At 40.3% G+C, this 19976-nt stretch overlaps 1 protein-coding gene across 1 annotated transcript in view; it reads left to right on the forward strand.

Moving 5' to 3' along the window:
* The window catches only part of LOC140271243 (scavenger receptor cysteine-rich domain-containing protein DMBT1-like), a 40421-nt gene that overhangs the window by 10758 nt on the left and 9687 nt on the right, over window positions 1-19976 (forward strand). Inside the window, exons 2-6 of the mRNA XM_072366367.1 lie at window positions 4607-4915; window positions 8882-9190; window positions 11734-12042; window positions 15733-15790; window positions 16020-16354. Of these exons, the coding sequence (XP_072222468.1) occupies window positions 4607-4915; window positions 8882-9190; window positions 11734-12042; window positions 15733-15790; window positions 16020-16354 (1320 nt within the window). The remainder of the gene's footprint in view (window positions 1-4606; window positions 4916-8881; window positions 9191-11733; window positions 12043-15732; window positions 15791-16019; window positions 16355-19976) is intronic.

Consider the following 19976-nt stretch of genomic DNA (forward strand, 5'->3'; position numbering starts at 1 on the left):
TTCGGCCTAAGCTCCCTTTCCTTTTCTTCCTCCTCATTAATGAGCTTAATGGATAGGGAAATAAATGAGTAGTTGAGGCGATTATGTTTACAGAGTGGAACCCTGTACGTTCTTCCTGACTTTAATAATGTGTATTCTGGACTGAGCACATGTGATGTGCCAGTTGGAAACTCTGACGTTCTTTTGCACATTTTCAGCTGCTGAGTTCAGGTGGCCTGAAGTGATTGAAGCAATAAAGAGACAGCAAGGAGAACAGGTTGATTTTGAATCGCTTGACTGGACTGTGAAGTGTGAGATTCTGCGATCCAACCCTGTCACCTGCATGCGCTTGTTTGATAAGCGTGTTGAGGCACTATTCAGAGATCTGCTGCTCTCAGATGCTCAGCCACTGGGGAAAGTGATTGACTTTTTCTGCAGAGTTGAGTTTCAGCACAGAGGAAGTCCACATATTCATGCAATGCTTTGGGTTGACGGAGCACCTGAACTGGATGTTTGTGATGATCAGACTGTGTGTGATTTTGTAGACAGATATATCTCAGCACAACGGCCTGACCCAGAAACACAACCCGAACTGTTCCAGAAAGTCTATGAAGTTCAGAAGCACAGTAAGAACCACACTAGGGGCTGATTCAAGAGTGTGAACTCTGGTTGTCGGTTTGGTTTTCCAAAGCCACCCTGCAGAATCAGCAGAGCTTTGGTTGTAAAAAAGGATTCAGACCCAGATGTGTTATGAGATGAATACATACAGATGAGAGATCAACATAGTTTAAGTGACAGCAGTTCATTTTTCAACAACCTGAAGTATCAGAAACAAACATTTCAATCAAAGGTAAATTCATTTGTGTTTGCCATACTGTAAGTTTTTAAAAAGTATTATTGAAAGGAGCTGGAGCTGTATGAAGGCAGAAAAGTAGAGAATAGAGAACATGCAAAGAAAGTGTTTTGTTGCCTGAGCTAGCATTAATATTACTGGACTCGTCCAGGTTAAGCTCTCAATTATTCCTTTCTTTCTAATATCAGAGTGCATTCCAATGGTCATATTAGCTTCTTTAAATGTTTATATGTTTCACAGCTGAACTTCTTTACATGGTAGTGTTCAGCACTGTTCTTTTTACATGTTCAAGTCGCTGTTTGTTTTTCTAATCCTCTCAGCTTTTATTCAGCTCCAGGTCCTTCAATAATTGTTTTTCAGCCCTTTTTCAACTAATTTTCTGCTAAGTTGTTTCCATCTTTTCAACTCCTTCTTCTTCTCAACAACTTTAGGTGCCATCATTCTATTATGATTGAAAGAGAATTTAAAACTATCAACTGAATTCTTCTCCTTCTGTTCTTAATCAGGTCTTCAACCAAGACCAGGTCCTTTCAAAAATACCTTTGAAGTGCTTTGAAGCTTCAGCTAATAACTTTGTGCTAAATTTTCAGCTTTTTTAGCATGGTCAGCTATACCCATTCAGCAAATAAGCATTCTCACTGCTGTTTCGCAGGAACAGCTCTTTCTAGTTTCTATTCATGTTCAAATTTATATATGAATATAAAATGTGATGTTGAGATAATACTGGTGAATGTGTTTATGTTCTTTTTAAACTACGGTTTACTTACCAGTCACTTTTTTTGTGGTAATTGTCTGAAATAAATCAATTAATTCATTAAAATCATTCTGCTTCAGGTACTTTAGCTTAATTTGATTTTCCAGACCTGCTTTTACAGATAAGTAGATTATAGAGAGAGTGGGGAGTGAATACTATGTTCTGAATGATAATTACAATAATAATAAGCATAAGAATAAAACTTATTTGTAAATATAATCATTTACACAGATTTGCATCCTTATTTTTTGTGCTACACCCTCCACAAACCAAGTCTGACAAGCCTTTAAGCACCATTGGAGGAATGTGACTTTTTAAGAGTTTTGGAAGGTTCTTGAGGGCAAATTTCAAAGTTTTCCATAATAAACCCAATAAATAACCTCCAGGTGTGATCACAATGACAACATTAACGATTTGAGGTTTTTCTCATGCTGGATCACAGGAGCTTGAGTTGAGAGTTGAGTCTACTGCTCATCATTTAGTAAAAAATACTACGTTCAGTTCAAAGTAAAAACAAGAAACTTGTGCTACAAAAGAAAATGAATAATAATGGACCAGGCTCAGAGAATAATTCCCTAAATTCACAATTAATGTTCTTATACTGTTTCAGTACCTAATGAAGAACATCCAGATCCCTAAAATCCATCAACTGCACATCAGTCATAGCAGGGTGGGGATTCAAGCCCTGGTTCCTGTAGGGGGTAATGAAAGCATAGAGGGGGGTAATGAAAGCATAGAGGGGGTAATGAAAGCATAGAGGGGTAATAAAAGCATAGATGGGGTAACAAAAGCATAGATGGGGTAACAAAAGCATAGATGGGGTAACAAAAGCATAGAGGGAGGTAATGAAAGGATAGAGGGTGGTAATGAAAGCATAGAGGGGGTAATTAAAGCATAGAGGGGGTTATAAAATCATAGAGGGGGTTATAAACTTATAGAGGGGGGTAATAAAAATATAGAGGGCGTTAATAAAAGCATAGAGGGGGTAATAAAAGCATAGGGGGTAATGAAAGAAAAGAGAGGGGTTATAAAAGTATAGAAGGTGGTAATGAAAGCATAGAGGGGGGTAATGAAAGCATAGAGGGGGGTAATGAAAGCATAGAGGGGTAATGAAAGCATAGAGGGGGTAATGAAAGCATAGAGGGGGTAATGAAAGCATAGAGGGGGGTAATGAAAGCATAGAGGGGGGGTAATGAAAGCATAGAGGGGGTAATGAAAGTATAGAGGGAGGGAAATGAAAGCATAGAGGGGGTAATGAAAGTATAGAGGGGTAATGAAAGTATAGAGGGGCAATGAAAGTATAGAGGGGCAATGAAAGTATAGGGGGGTAATGAAAGTATAGAAGGGGTAACGAAAGCATAGAGGGGGTAATGAAAGTATAGAGGGGTAATGAAAGCATAGAGGGGGTAATGAAAGCATAGAGTGGGTAATGAAAGCAAAGAGGGGGTAATGAAAGTATAGAGGGGGTAATGAAAGCATAGAGGGGGTAAAGAAAGCAGAGAGGGGGGTAATGAAATTATAGAGGGGGTAGTGAAAGTATAGAGGGGTAATGAAAGCATAGAGGGGGTAATGAAAGCATAGAGGGGTTAATGAAATTATAGAGGGGTTAATGAAATTATAGAGGGGGGTAATGAAAGCATGGAGGGGGTAATGAAAGCATAGAGGGGGTAATGAAAGCATAGACGGCGGTAATGAAAGCATAGAGGGGGTAATGAAAGCATAGAGGGGGTAATGAAAGTATAGAGGGGGGTAATGAAAGCATAGAGGGGGGTTATAAAAGCATAGGGGGGTAATAAAAGCATAGAGGGGGTAATGAAAGTATAGCGGGGGTAATGAAAGCATAGAGGGGGGTAATGAAAGCATAGAAGGTGGTAATGAAAGTATAGAAGGGGTAATGAAAGCATAGAGGGGGGTAATGAAATTATAGAGGGCGGTAATGAAACCATAGAGGGGGTAATGAAAGCATAGAGGGGGTAATGAAAGTATAGAGGGGGGTAATGAAAGCATAGAGGGGGGTTATAAAAGCATAAGGGGGTAATAAAAGCATAGAGGGGGTAATGAAAGCATAGCGGGGGTAATGAAAGCATAGAGGGGGTAATGAAAGCATAGAGGGGGGTAATGAAAGCATAGAAGGTGGTAATGAAAGTATAGAAGGGGTAATGAAAGCATAGAGGGGGTAATGAAATTATAGAGGGCGGTAATGAAAGCATAGAGGGGGTAATGAAAGCATAGAGGGCGATAATGAAAGCATAGACGGCGGTAATGAAAGCATAGAGGGGGTAATGAAAGCATAGAGGGGGTAATGAAAGTATAGAGGGGGGTAATGAAAGCATGGAGGGGGGGTTATAAAAGCATAGGGGGGTAATAAAAGCATAGAGGGGGTAATGAAAGTATAGCGGGGGTAATGAAAGCATAGAGGGGGTAATGAAAGCATAGAGGGGGGTAATGAAAGCATAGAAGGTGGTAATGAAAGTATAGAGGGCGGTAATGAAAGTATAGAGGGCGGTAATGAAAGTATAGAAGGGGTAATGAAAGCATAGAGGGGGGTAATGAAATTATAGAGGGCGGTAATGAAAGCATAGAGGGGGTAATAAAAGCATAAAAAAGCTCGCCTGGGCCACACCCTCAGCTTAAATACATCCTGGATTTCTTCCTTGCTTCTCCCAAGAGTCTGTTTACCCTCAGTGCTCCCCCTGCTGGGCTCCAGCTGCTATTGCTTCTTCTAATCCAAATTCACTGACTGGACTTCATTGGTTTCCTCTCAGGTGAATATTAAAAAGGCACGACCACCGTAAACAGTGGAGTTAAGAATAAAAAGAGTAATCAGAACAAAAGCAACGGAGCTCCAGCAACTTTGAGCCCTAAAACACAGAATTGTGCTAAAAGTAAGATAAATACATGGAAAAGTTAAAGATGAATATAATCATGACACCAAATGGTTCATTTATGCTGTGAACAGAGAAAATTAAAAAGCTAACATCAATGCTAACAAAGAAATGATCTCTTGCTTCATACAACAGATGCTTTGATCAGAGTATCCGGCCCAAATCGGTGCTCTGGAAGAGTCGAAGTCTTCTACAACAGCTCCTGGGGAACAGTCTGTGATGACAGCTGGGACATGCAGGACGCTGCGGTGGTCTGCAGGCAGCTGGGCTGTGGGCGGGCGGAGGACGCCCCTAGAGGGGCACACTTTGGTCAGGGAGCTGGACCCATCTGGCTGGATGACGTGGCTTGTTCAGGAAATGAAAGCAGCCTGCCTGAGTGTAGTCACCGTGGGTTTGGGAATCATAACTGTGGACATGGTGACGACGCTGGGGTTGTCTGTTCTGGTAAGGAGACACATTTACCAACCTAACTAACCTGTGGGGACGAGTTTCCCTGGGGTAACCCACAAAACTTCTTTTATGTTTAAACTAAACTAGATTCTTAGCCGTTTGTCCACTTAGGGGTGAAGAGGAAAGAAAATCCTCTTTTCCTGAATATGATATATTTCTAACGAGCTTTGAGGGAATTTTTCTCAGATTTGGCAGCATCATCGACTCTGACTCAGATAAGAAAAGAATATCGATTTAAACGTTTTCTAAAATACACGAAAAGACTGAACAAAAAGCTCTAAAAGTGGAATTAACTCACCCAGATAATGTGGCTGGGGTTGAAATAACTCCTGGAAGTATGCGGTCAGATGACTAATTGGGCTTCCTCCATGCTTATGTAACCTTTTACCCCCCCCCCCCCGGCTGGTTGTGGTAAGGGAGCGATCGCTCAGTATAGACCTTTTTCCTTACAAACTACGGTAAAAGAGACACTCCAATGCATAAGACTCTTTGTCTAGGGTTGAGTATAACTCTTGTCTAGTAATAAGAGTTTTCCCAGAAATAATAACTGGTAAATAAGCACAGCACTAACCAGTTAACTCAGGAATATTACTTTTTTGAATGTAAAGAAATAATAAACAGACACAATAATACAGCTTTAGGATCTTTCCCCTTTGTATTAAATTAATGCAAGAAAAAAAGCAACAAAATTGGTTTGGGGAGGGTCTCTGTACTCTGACTGTGGGGTTGTTGTGATATAGGTTTGCATACAGTTTGGTACGTGTGTGTAAATGTATTTATTTAATTATTATTTTGTGTGAATTTTGGATAAAAGCATAGAAACCAAGCAGGAAGGTTACTATAAGGGCAATTAGAGTATGAATAAATAAGTTTTGCTTCAATTAATTTGCATTAATTAATATCTGAAGGTGTAAATAATTACAAATTTATTCAGTTACAAATTTTGTTTTTATCATTAGTTTCTATTCATGTTCAAATTTATATATGAATATAAAATGTGATGTTGAGATAATACTGGTGAATGTGTTTATGTTCTTTTTAAACTACGGTTTACTTACCAGTCACTTTTTTTGTGGTAATTGTCTGAAATAAATCAATTAATTCATTAAAATCATTATGCTTCAGGTACTTTAGCTTAATTTGATTTTCCAGACCTGCTTTTACAGATAAGTAGATTATAGAGAGAGTGGGGAGTGAATACTATGTTCTGAATGATAATTACAATAATAATAAGAATAAGAATAAAACTTATTTGTAAATATAATCATTTACACAGATTTGCATCCTTATTTTTTGTGCTACACCCTCCACAAACCAAGTCTGACAAGTCTTTAAGCACCATTGGAGGAATGTGACTTTTTAAGAGTTTTGGAAGGTTCTTGAGGGCAAATTTCAAAGTTTTCCATAATAAACCCAATAAATAACCTCCAGGTGTGATCACAATGACAACATTCACGATTTGAGGTTTTTCTCATGCTGGATCACAGGAGTTTGAGTTGAGAGTTGAGTCTACTGCTCATCATTTAGTAAAAAATACTACGTTCAGTTCAAAGTAAACACAAGAAACTTGTGCTACAAAAGAAAATGAATAATAATGGACCAGGCTCAGAGAATAATTCCCTAAATTCACAATTAATGTTCTTATACTGTTTCAGTACCTAATGAAGAACATCCAGATCCCTAAAATCCATCAACTGCACATCAGTCATAGCAGGGTGGGGATTCAAGCCCTGGTTCCTGTAGGGGGTAATGAAAGCATAGAGGGGGGTAATGAAAGCATAGAGGGGGTAATGAAAACATAGAGGGGTAATGAAAGCATAGGGGGGTAATGAAAGCATAAAAGGGGTAACAAAAGCATAGAGGGAGGTAATGAAAGGATAGAGGGTGGTAATGAAAGCATAGAGGGGGTAATTAAAGCATAGAGGGGGTTATAAAATCATAGAGGGGGTTATAAACGCATAGAGGGGGGTAATAAAAATATAGAGGGCGTTAATAAAAGCATAGAGGGGGTAATAAAAGCATAGGGGGTAATCAAAGAAAAGAGAGGGGTTATAAAAGTATAGAGGGTGGTAATGAAAGCATAGAGGGGGTAATGGAAGCATAGAGGGGGGTAATCAAAGCATAGAGGGGGTAATCAAAGCATAGAGGGGAGTAATGAAAGCATAGAGGGGGTAATGAAAGTATAGAGGGGTAATGAAAGCATAGAGGGGGGGAATGAAAGCATAGAGGGGGTAATGAAAGCATAGAAGGTGGTAATGAAAGTATAGAAGGGGTAATGAAAGCACAGAGGGGGTAATGAAAGCATAGAGGGGGTTAATGAAAGCATAGAGGGGGGTAATGAAAGCATAGAGGGGGTAATAAAAGCATAGAGGGGGTAATGAAAGTATAGAGGGGGTAATGAAAGTATAGAGGGAGGGAAATGAAAGCATAGAGGGGGTAATGAAAGTATAGAGGGGTAATGAAAGCATAGACGGGAGTAATGAAAGTATAGAGGGGCAATGAAAGTATAGGGGGGTAATGAAAGTATAGAAGGGGTAATGAAAGCATAGAGGGGGTAATGAAAGCATAGAGGGGGTTAATGAAAGCATAGAGGGGGGTAATGAAAGCATAGAGGGGGTAATAAAAGCATAGGGGGTAATCAAAGAAAAGAGAGGGGTTATAAAAGTATAGAGGGTGGTAATGAAAGCATAGAGGGGGTAATGGAAGCATAGAGGGGGGTAATCAAAGCATAGAGGGGGTAATCAAAGCATAGAGGGGAGTAATGAAAGCATAGAGGGGGTAATGAAAGTATAGAGGGGTAATGAAAGCATAGAGGGGGGGAATGAAAGCATAGAGGGGGTAATGAAAGCATAGAAGGTGGTAATGAAAGTATAGAAGGGGTAATGAAAGCACAGAGGGGGTAATGAAAGCATAGAGGGGGTTAATGAAAGCATAGAGGGGGGTAATGAAAGCATAGAGGGGGTAATAAAAGCATAGAGGGGGTAATGAAAGCACAGAGGGGGTAATGAAAGCATAGAGGGGGGTAATGAAAGCATAGAGGGGGTAATGAAAGCAAAGAGGGGGTAATGAAAGCATAGAGGGCGGTAATGAAAGCATAGGGGGTGGTAATGAAAGTATAGAGGGGGTAATGAAAGCAGAGAGGGGGGTAATGAAATTATAGAGGGGGTAGTGAAAGTATAGAGGGGTAATGAAAGCATAGAGGGGGTAATGAAAGCATAGAGGGGTTAATGAAATTATAGAGGGGGGTAATGAAAGCATAGAGGGGTAATGAAAGCATGGAGGGGGTAATGAAAGCATAGAGGGGGTAATGAAAGTATAGAGGGGGGTAATGAAAGCATAGAGGGGGTTATAAAAGCATAGGGGGGTAATAAAAGCATAGAGGGGGTAATGAAAGTATAGCGGGGGTAATGAAAGCATAGAGGGGGTAATGAAAGCATAGAAGGTGGTAATGAAAGTATAGAAGGGGTAATGAAAGCATAGAGGGGGGTAATGAAATTATAGAGGGTGGTAATGAAAGCATAGAGGGGGTAATAAAAGCATAAAAAAGCTCGCCTGGGCCACACCCTCAACTTAAATACATCCTGGATTTCTTCCTTTCTTCTCCCAAGAGTCTGTTTACCCTCAGTGCTCCCCCTGCTGGGCTCCAGCTGCTATTGCTTCTTCTAATCCAAATCCACTGTCTGGACTTCATTGGTTTCCTCTCAGGTGAATATTAAAAAGGCACGACCACCGTAAACAGTGGAGTTAAGAATAAAAAGAGTAATCAGAACAAAAGCAACGGAGCTCCAGCAACTTTGAGCCCTAAAAAACAGAATTGTGCTAAAAGTAAGATAAATATATGGAAAAGTTAAAGATGAATATAATCATGTCACCAAATGGTTCGTTTATGTTGTGAACAGAGAAAATTAAAAAGCTAACATCAATGCTAACAAAGAAATGATCTCTTGCTTCATACAACAGATGCTTTGATCAGAGTATCCGGCCCAAAACGGTGCTCTGGAAGAGTAGAAGTCTTCTACAACAGCTCCTGGGGAACAGTCTGTGATGACGGCTGGGACATGCAGGACGCTGCGGTGGTCTGCAGGCAGGTGGGCTGTGGGCGGCCGGAGTACGCCCCTAGAGGGGCACACTTTGGTCAGGGAGCTGGACCCATCTGGCTGGATGACGTGGCTTGTTCAGGAAGTGAAAGCAGCCTGCCTGAGTGTAGTCACCGTGGGTTTGGGAATCATAACTGTGGACATGGTGACGACGCTGGGGTTGTCTGTTCTGGTAAGGAGACACATTTACCAACCTAACTAACCTGTGGGGACGAGTTTCCCTGGGGTAACCCACAAAACTTCTTTTATGTTTAAACTAAACTAGATTCTTAGCCGTTTGTCCACTTAGGGGTGAAGACGAAAGAAAATCCTCTTTTCCTGAATATGATATATTTCTAACGAGCTTTGAGGGAATTTTTCTCAGATTTGGCAGCATCATCGACTCTGACTCAGATAAGAAAAGAATATCGATTTAAACGTCTTCTAAAATACACGAAAACACTGAACAACAAGCTCCAAAAGTGGAATTAACTCACCCAGATAATGTGGCTGGGGTTGAAATAACTCCTGGAAGTATGCGGTCAGATGACTAATTGGGCTTCCTCCATGCTTATGTAACCTTTTACCCCCCCCCGGCTGGTTGTGGTAAGGGAGCGATCGCTCAGTATAGACCTTTTTCCTTAAAAACTACGGTAAAAGAGACACTCCAATGCATAAGACTCTTTGTCTAGGGTTGAGTATAACTCTTGTCTAGTAATAAGAGTTTTCCCAGAAATAATAACTGGTAAATAAGCACAGTACTAACCAGTTAACTCAGGAATATTACTTTTTTTAATGTAATGAAATAATAAACAGACACAATAATGCAGCTTTAGGATCTTTCCCCTTTGTATTAAATTAATGCAAGAAAAAAAGCAACAAAATTGGTTTGGGGAGGGTCTCTGTACTCTGACTGTGGGGTTGTTGTGATATAGGTTTGCATACAGTTTGGTACGTGTGTGTAAATGTATTTATTTAATTATTATTTTGTGTGAATTTTGGATAAAAGCATAGAAACCAAGCAGGAAGGTTGCTATAAGGGCAATTAGAGGGAGTATGAATAAATAAGTTTTGCTTCAATTAATTTGCATTAATTAATATCTGAAGGTGTAAATACTTAAATTTATTCAGTTGGAAATTTTGTTTTTATCATTAGTTTCTATTCATGTTCAAATTTATACATGAATATAAAATGTGATGTTGAGATAATACTGGTGAATGTGTTTATGTTCTTTTTAAACTACGGTTTACTTACCAGTCACTTTTTTGTGGTAATTGTCTGAAATAAATCAATTAATTCATTAAAATCATTCTGCTTCAGGTACTTTAGCTTAATTTGATTTTGCAGATCTGCTTTTACAGATAAGTAGATTATAGAGAGAGTGGGGAGTGAATACAATGTTCTGAATGATAATTACAATAATAATAAGAATAAGAATAAAACTTATTTGTAAATATAATCATTTACAAATACTTATTTGTAATACTTTACTTATTTTTTGTGCTACACCCTCCACAAACCAAGTCTGACAAGTCTTTAAGCACCATTGGAGGAATGTGACTTTTTAAGAGTTTTGGAAGGTTCTTGAGGGCAAATTTAACAGTTTTCCATAATAAACCCAATAAATAACCTCCAGGTGTGATCACAATGACAACATTAATGATTTGAGGTTTTTCTCATGCTGGATCACAGGAATTTGAGTTGAGAGTTGAGTCTACAGCTCATCATCTAGTAAAAAATACTACGTTCAGTTCAAAGTAAACACAAGAAACTAGTGCTACAAAAGAAAGTGAATAATAATGGACCAGGCTCAGAGAATAATTCCCTAAATTCACAATTATTGTTCTTATACTGTTTCAGTACCTAATGAAGAACCTCCTGATCCCTAAAATCCATCAACTGCACATCAGTCAAAGCAGGGTGGGGATTCAAGCCCTGGTTCCTGTGGGGGGTAATGAAAGCATAGAGGGGGGTAATGAAAGCATAGAGGGGGGTTATGAAAGCATAGAGGGGGGTAATGAAAGCATAGAGGGGGTAATGAAAGGATAGAGAGGGGTAATGAAAGCATAGAGGGGGTAATGAAAACATAGGGGGGGTAATGAAAGTATAGAGGGGGTAATGAAAGCATAGACGGGGTAATGGAAGCATAGAGGGGGGGGGGTAATAAAAACATAGAGGGTCCCCGGGGTGGAGGCAGGACAAGACACACCAGCATATTCAGCAGAAAAACTCACCGAAACACTCCTACAGTCACTAAAAACACCAGCAAAAATAAGGCCAGACAGGTCAACTCACCTAAAATGGCCGCCTGGTTTCAAAAAGCTCGCCTGGGCCACACCCTCAGCTTAAATACATCCTGGATTTCTTCCTTATTTCTCCCAAGAGTCTGTTTACCCTCAGTGCTCCCCCTGCTGGGCTCCAGTTGCTATTGCTTCTTCTAATCCAAATCCACTGACTGGACTTCATTGGTTTCCTCTCAGGTGAATATTAAAAAGGCACGACCACCGTAAACAGTGGAGTTAAGAATAAAAAGAGTAATCAGAACAAAAGCAACGGAGCTCCAGCAACTTTGAGCCCTAAAACACAGAATTGTGCTAAAAGTAAGATAAATACATGGAAAAGTTAAAGATGAATATAATCATGACACCAAATGGTTCATTTATGCTGTGAACAGAGAAAATTAAAAAGCTAACATCAATGCTAACAAAGAAATGATCTCTTGCTTCATACAACAGATGTTTTCATCAGAGTATCCGGCCCAAATCGGTGCTCTGGAAGAGTCGAAGTCTTCTACAGCAGGGCCTGGGGAACAGTCTGTGATGACGGCTGGGACATGCAGGACGCTGCGGTGGTCTGCAGGCAGCTGGGCTGTGGGCGGGCGGAGGACGCCCCCAGAAAGGCACACTTTGGTCAGGGAGCTGGACCCATCTGGCTGGATGACGTGGCTTGTTCAGGAAATGAAAGCAGCCTGCCTGAGTGTAGTCACCGTGGGTTTGGGAATCATAACTGTGGACATGGTGACGACGCTGGGGTTGTCTGTTCTGGTAAGGAGACACATTTACCAACCTAACTAACCTGTGGGGACGAGTTTCCCTGGGATAACCCACAAAACTTCTTTTATGTTTAAACTAAACTAGATTCTTAGCCGTTTGTCCACTTGGGGGTGAAGAGGAAAGAAAATCCTCTTTTCCTGAATATGATATATTTCTAACGAGCTTTGAGGGAATTTTTCTCAGATTTGGCAGCATCATCGACTCTGACTCAGATAAGAAAAGAATATCGATTTAAACGTCTTCTAAAATACACGAAAACACTGAACAAAAAGCTCTAAAAGTGGAATTAACTCACCCAGATAATGTGGCTGGGGTTGAAATAACTCCTGGAAGTATGCGGTCAGATGACTAATTGGGCTTCCTCCATGCTTATGTAACCTTTTACCCCCCCCCGGCTGGTTGTGGTAAGGGAGCGATCGCTCAGTATAGACCTTTTTCCTTACAAACTACGGTAAAAGAGACACTCCAATGCATAAGACTCTTTGTCTAGGGTTGAGTATAACTCTTGTCTAGTAATAAGAGTTTTCCCAGAAATAATAACTGGTAAATAAGCACAGTACTAACCAGTTAACTCAGGAATATTACTTTTTTTAATGTAATGAAATAATAAACAGACACAATAATGCAGCTTTAGGATCTTTCCCCTTTGTATTAAATTAATGCAAGAAAAAAAGCAACAAAATTGGTTTGGGGAGGGTCTCTGTACTCTGACTGTGGGGTTGTTGTGATAAAGGTTTGCATACAGTTTGGTACGTGTGTGTAAATGTATTTATTTAATTATTATTTTGTGTGAATTTTGGATAAAAGCATAGAAACCAAGCAGGAAGGTTACTATAAGGGCAATTAAGAGTATGAATAAATAAGTTTTGCTTCAATTAATTTGCATTAATTAATATCTGAAGGTGTAAATAATTACAAATTTATTCAGTTGGAAATTTTGTTTTTATCATTAGTTTCTATTCATGTTCAAATTTATATATGAATATAAAATGTGATGTTGAGATAATACTGGTGAATGTGTTTATGTTCTTTTTAAACTACGGTTTACTTACCAGTCACTTTTTTTGTGGTAATTGTCTGAAATAAATCAATTAATTCATTAAAATCATTCTGCTTCAGGTACTTTAGCTTAATTTGATTTTCCAGACCTGCTTTTACAGATAAGTAGATTATAGAGAGAGTGGGGAGTGAATACTATGTCCTGAATGATAATAAGAATAAGAAGAATAAGAATAAAACTTATTTGTAAATATAATCATTTACACAGATTTGCATCCTTATTTTTTGTGCTACACCCTCCACAAACCAAGTCTGACAAGTCTTTAAGCACCATTGGAGGAATTTGACTTTTTAAGAGTTTTGGAAGGTTCTTGAGGGCAAATTTCACAGTTTTCCATAATAAACCCAATAAATAACCTCCAGGTGTGATCACAATGACAACATTAATGATTTGAGGTTTTTCTCATGCTGGATCACAGGAGCTTGAGTTGAGAGTTGAGTCTACTGCTCATCATTTAGTAAAGAATACTACGTTCAGTTCAAAGTAAACACAAGAAACTTGTGCTACAAAAGAAAGTGAATAATAATGCACCAGGCTCAGATAATAATTCCTTAAATTCACAATTATTGTTCTTATACTGTTTCAATACCTAATGAAGAACCTCCTGATCCCTAAAATCCATCAACTGCACACCAGTCATAGCAGGGTGGGGATTCAAGCCCTGGTTCCTGTGGGGGGTAATGAAAGCATAGAGGGGGTAATGAAATCGTAGAAGAGGGTAATGAAAGCATAGAGGGGGTAATAAGAGCATGGGGGTAATGAAAGCATAGAGGGGGTAATTAAAGCATAGGGGGGGTAATGAAAACATAGAGGGGGTAATGAAAGCATAGAGGGGGTAATAAAAGCATAGAGGGGGTAATAAAAGCATAGAGGGGGTAATGAAAGCATAGGGGGGGTAATGAAAGCATAGAGGGGGGTAATGAAAGCATAGAGAGGGGTAATGAAAGCATAGAGCGGGTAATGAAAGCATAGAGGGGGTAATGAAAGCATAGAAGGGGTAATGAAAGCATGGGGGGTAAGGAAAGCATAGAGGGGGTAATTAAAGCATAGAGGGGTAATGAAAGCATAGAGGGGGTAATGAAAGCATAGATGGGGTAACGAAAGCATGGGGGATAATGAAAGCATAGAGGGGGGTAATGAAAGCATAGAGGGGGGTAATAAGAGCATGGGGGGTAATGAAAGCATAGAGGGGGTAATGAAAGTATAGAGGGGGTAATGAAAGCATAGAGGGGGGTAATGAAAGCATGGGGGGTAAGGAAAGCATAGAGGGGTGATGAAAGCATAGAGGGGGTAATGAAAGCATAGAGGGGGTAATGAAAGCAGAGATGGGGTAACGAAAGCATGGGGGGGTAATGAAAGCATAGAGAGGGGTAATGAAAGCATAGAGGGGTAATAAAAGCAGGGGGGGTAATGAAAGCATATAGGGGGTAATGAAAGCATAGAGAAGGGTAATGAAAGCATTGAGGAGGTAATGAAAGCATAGAGGGGTGTAATGAAAGCATAGAGGGGGGTAATGAAAGCATAGAGGGGGGTAATGAAAGCATAGAGGGGGTAATGAAAGCATAGGGGGGGGTAATGAAAGCATAGAGGGGGTAAGGAAAGCATAGAGGGGTAATGAAAGCATAAGGGGGTAATGAAAGCATAAGGGGGTAATGACAGCAAAGAGAGGGGTAATGAAAGCATAGAGGGGGTAATGAAAGCATAGAGGGGGTAATGAAAGCATAGAGAGGGGTATTGAAAGCATAGAGGGGGTAATGAAAACATAGGGGGGTAATTAAAGCATAGAGGGGTTAATAAAAGCATAGAGGGGGTAATGAAAGCATAGAGAGGGGTAATGGAAGCATAGAAGGGGTAATGAAAGCATAGAGGGGTTAATGAAAGCATAGAGGGGGGTAATGAAAGCATAGAGGGGGTAATGAAAGCATAGAGGGGGTAATGAAAACATAGGGGGGGTAATGAAAACATAGGGGGGTAATGAAAGCATAGAGGGGGTAATGAAAGGATAGAGGGGTTAATGAAAGCATAGAGGGGGTAATGAAAGCATAGAGAGGGGTAATGAAAGCATAGAGAGGGGTAATGAAAGCATAGAGGGGGTAATGAAAACATAGGGGGGGTAATGAAAGCATAGAGGGGTTAATGAAAGCATAGAGGGGGTAATGAAAGCATAGAGAGGGGTAATGGAAGCATAGAGGGAGTAATGAAAGCATAGAGGGGGGTAATGAAAGCATAGAGGGGTTAATGAAAGCATAGAGGGGGGTAATGAAAGCATAGAGGGGGTAATGAAAGCATAGAGGGGGTAATGAAAACATAGGGGGTATAATGAAAGCAAAGAGGTGGGTAATAAAAGCATAGAGGGGGGGTAATAAAAAAATAGAGGGTCCCCGGGGTGGAGGCAGGACAAGACACACAAGCAGATTCACCAGAAAAACTCACCGAAACAGACCTACAGTCACTAAAAACACCAGCAAAAACAAGGCCAGACAGGCCAACTCACCTAAAATGGCCGCCTGGTTTCAAAAGGCCCACCTGGGCCACACCCTCCGCTTAAATACATCCTGGATTTCTTCCTTGCTTCTCCCAAGAGTCTGTTTCCCCTCAGTGCTCCCCCTGCTGGGCTCCAGCTGCTATTGCTTCTTCTAATCCAAATCCACTGACTGGACTTCATTGGTTTCCTCTCAGGTGAATATTAAAAAGGCACGACCACCGTAAACAGTGGAGTTAAGAATAAAAAGAGTAATCAGAACAAAAGCAACGGAGCTTCAGCAACTTTGAGCCCTAAAACACAGAATTGTGCTAAAAGTAAGATAAATACATGGAAAAGTTAAAGATGAATATAATCATGACACCAAATGGTTGATTTATGCTGTAAACAGAGAAAATTAAAAAGCTAACATCAATGCTAACAAAGAAATGATCTCTTGCTTCATACAACAGATGCTTTGATCAGAGTATCCGGCCCAAATCGGTGCTCTGGAAGAGTCGAAGTCTTCTACAACAGCTCCTGGGGAACAGTCTGTGATGACGGCTGGGACATGCAGGACGCTGCGGTGGTCTGCAGGCAGCTGGGCTGTGGGCGGGCGGAGGACGCCCCTAGAGGGGCACACTTTGGTCAGGGAGCTGGACCCATCTGGCTGGATGACGTGGCTTGTTCAGGAAGTGAAAGCAGCCTGCCTGAGTGTAGTCACGGTGGGTTTGGGAAACATAACTGTGGACATGGTGACGACGCTGGGGTTGTCTGTTCTGGTAAGGAGACACATTTACCAACCTAACTAACCTGTGGGGACGAGTTTCCCTGGGGTAACCCACAAAACTTCTTTTATGTTTAAACTAAACTAGATTCTTAGCCGTTTGTCCACTTGAGGGTGAAGAGGAAAGAAAATCCTCTTTTCCTGAATATGATATATTTCTAACGAGCTTTGAGGGAATTTTTCTCAGATTTGGCAGCATCATCGACTCTGACTCAGATAAGAAAAGAATATCGATTTAAACGTTTTCTAAAATACACGAAAACACTGAACAACAAGCTCCAAAAGTGGTATTAACTCACCCAGATAATGTGGCTGGGGTTGAAATAACTCCTGGAAGTATGCGGTTAGATGACTAATTGGGCTTCCTCCATGCTTATGTAACCTTTTACCCCCCCCCCGGCTGGTTGTGGTAAGGGAGCGATCGCTCAGTATAGACCTTTTTCCTTAAAAACTACGGTAAAAGAGACACTCCAATGCATAAGACTCTTTGTCTAGGGTTGAGTATAACTCTTGTCTAGTAATAAGAGTTTTCCCAGAAATAATAACTGGTAAATAAGCACAGTACTAACCAGTTAACTCAGGAATATTACTTTTTTTAATGTAATGAAATAATAAACAGACACAATAATGCAGCTTTAGGATCTTTCCCCTTTGTATTAAATTAATGCAAGAAAAAAAGCAACAAAATTGGTTTGGGGAGGGTCTCTGTACTCTGACTGTGGGGTTGTTGTGATAAAGGTTTGAATAAAGTTTGGTACGTGTGTGTAAATGTATTTATTTAATCATTATTTTGTGTGAATTTTGGATAAAAGCATAGAAATCAAGCAGGAAGGTTACTATAAGGGTAATTAGAGTATGAATAAATAAGTTTTGCTTCAATTAATTTGCATTAATTAATATCTGAAGGTGTAAATAATTACAAATTTATTCAGTTGGGAATTGTGTTTTTATTATTAGTTTCTATTCATGTTCAATATGTTCATAATACTGGTGAATGTGTTTATGTTCTTTTTAAACTACGGTTTACTTACCAGTCACTTTTTTTGTGGTAATTGTCTGAAATAAATCAATTAATTCATTAAAATCATTCTGCTTCAGGTACTTTAGCTTAATTTGATTTTGCAGACCTGCTTTTACAGATAAGTAGATTATAGAGAGTGGGGAGTGAATACTATGTCCTGAATGGTAATAATAATAATAATAATAAGAATAAAACTTATTTGTAAATATAATCATTTACACAGATTTGCATCCTTATTTTTTGTGCTACACCCTCCACAAACCAAGTCTGACAAGTCTTTAAGCACCATTGGAGGAATGGGACTTTTTAAGAGTTTTGGAAGGTTCTTGAGGGCAAATTTCACAGTTTCCATAATAAACCCAATAAATAACCTCCAGGTGTGATCACAATGACAACATTAACGATTTGAGGTTTTTCTCATGCTGGATCACAGGAGTTTGAGTTGAGAATTGAGTCTACTGCTCATCATTTAGTAAAAAATACTACGTTCAGTTCAAAGTAAACACAAGAAACTTGTGCTTCAAAAGAAAATGAATAATAATGGACCAGGCTCAGAGAATAATTCCCTAAATTCACAATTAATGTTCTTATACTGTTTCAGTACCTAATGAAGAACCTCCTGATCCCTAAAATCCATCAACTGCACATCAGTCAAAGCAGGGTGGGGATTCAAGCCCTGGTTCCTGTGGGGGGTAATGAAAGCATAGAGGGGGGTAATGAAAGCATAGAGGGGGTAATGAAAGCATAGAGGAGGGTAATGAAAGCATAGAGGAGGGTAATGAAAGCATAGAGGGGTTAATGAAAGCATAGAGGAGGTAATGAAAGCATAGAGGGGGGCAATGAAAGTATAGAGGGGGTAATGAAAGCATAGAGGGGGTAACGAAAGCATAGAGGGGGTAATGAAAGCATAGAGGGGGTAATGAAAGCATAGAGGAGGTAATGAAAGCATAGAGGGGGGCAATGAAAGCATAGAGGGGGTAACGAAAGCATAGAGGGGGTAACGAAAGCATAGAGGGGGTAACGAAAGCATAGGGGGGTAATGAAAGCATAGAGGGGGTAATGAAAGCATAGGGGAGGGTAATGAAAGCATAGAGGGGTTAATGAAAGCATAGAGGGGGGTAATGAAAGCATAGAGGGGGTAATGAAAGCATAGAGGAGGGTAATGAAAGCATAGAGGAGGGTAATAAAAGCATAGAGGGGTTAATGAAAGCATAGAGGAGGTAATGAAAGCATAGAGGGGTTAATGAAAGCATAGAGGGGGTAATGAAAGCATAGAGGGGGTAACGAAAGCATAGAGGGGGTAATGAAAGCATAGAGGGGGTAATGAAAGCATAGAGGGGTTAATGAAAGCATAGAGGAGGTAATGAAAGCATAGAGGGGGGCAATGAAAGCATAGAGGGGGTAATGAAAGCATAGAGGGGGTAACGAAAGCATAGGGGGGTAATGAAAGCATAGAGGGGGTAATGAAAGCATAGAGGGGGTAATGAAAGCATAGAGGAGGGTAATGAAAGCATAGAGGGGTTAATGAAAGCATAGAGGGGTAATGAAAGCATAGAGGGGGGTAATGAAAGCATAGAGGGGGTAATGAAAGCATAGAGGAGGGTAATGAAAGCATAGAGGGGTTAATGAAAGCAATGAGGGGGTAATGAAAGCATAGAGGGGGCAATGAAAGCATAGAGGAGGGTAATGAAAGCATAGAGGGGTTAATGAAAGCATAGAGGGGTAATGAAAGCATAGAGGGGGGTAATGAAAGCATAGAGGGGGTAATGAAAGCATAGAGGAGGGTAATGAAAGCATAGAGGGGTTAATGAAAGCAATGAGGGGGTAATGAAAGCATAGAGGGGGCAATGAAAGCATAGAGGAGGGTAATGAAAGCATAGAGGGGTTAATGAAAGCAATGAGGGGGTAATGAAAGCATAGAGGGGGTAATGAAAGCATAGAGGGGTAATGAAAGCATAGAGGGGTAATGAAAGCATAGAGGGGGTAATGAAAGCATAGAGGGGGTAACGAAAGCATAGGGGGTGTAATGAAAGCATAGAGGGGGTAATTAAAGCAGAGGGGGGTAATGAAAGTATAAAGGGGGGTAATAAAAGAATAGAGGGGGTAATGAAAGCATAGAGGGGGGGGGGGTAATAAAAACATAGAGGGTGCCCGGGGTGGAGGCAGGACAAGACACACCAGCAGATTCAGCAGAAAAACTCACCGAAACAGACCTACAGTCACTAAAAACACCAGCAAAAACAAGGCCAGTCAGGCCAACTCACCTAAAATGGCTGCCTGGTTTCAAAAAGCTCACCTGGGCCACACCCTCCGCTTAAATACATCCTGGATTTCTTCCTTGCTTCTCCCAAGAGTCTGTTTCCCCTCAGTGCTCCCCCTGCTGGGCTCCAGCTGCTATTGCTTCTTCTTATCCAAATCCACTGACTGGACTTCATTGGTTTCCTCTCAGGTGAATATTAAAAAGGCACGACCACCGTAAACAGTGGAGTTAAGAATAAAAAGAGTAATCAGAACAAAAGCAACGGAGCTCCAGCAACTTTGAGCCCCTAAAACACAGAATTGTGCTAAAAGTAAGATAAATACATGGAAAAGTTAA

Source organism: Leuresthes tenuis, unplaced genomic scaffold (assembly GCF_036924035.1).
Source record: "Leuresthes tenuis unplaced genomic scaffold, fLeuTen1.0.hap1 SCAF_16, whole genome shotgun sequence".
Classification (NCBI taxonomy): domain Eukaryota; kingdom Metazoa; phylum Chordata; class Actinopteri; order Atheriniformes; family Atherinopsidae; genus Leuresthes; species Leuresthes tenuis.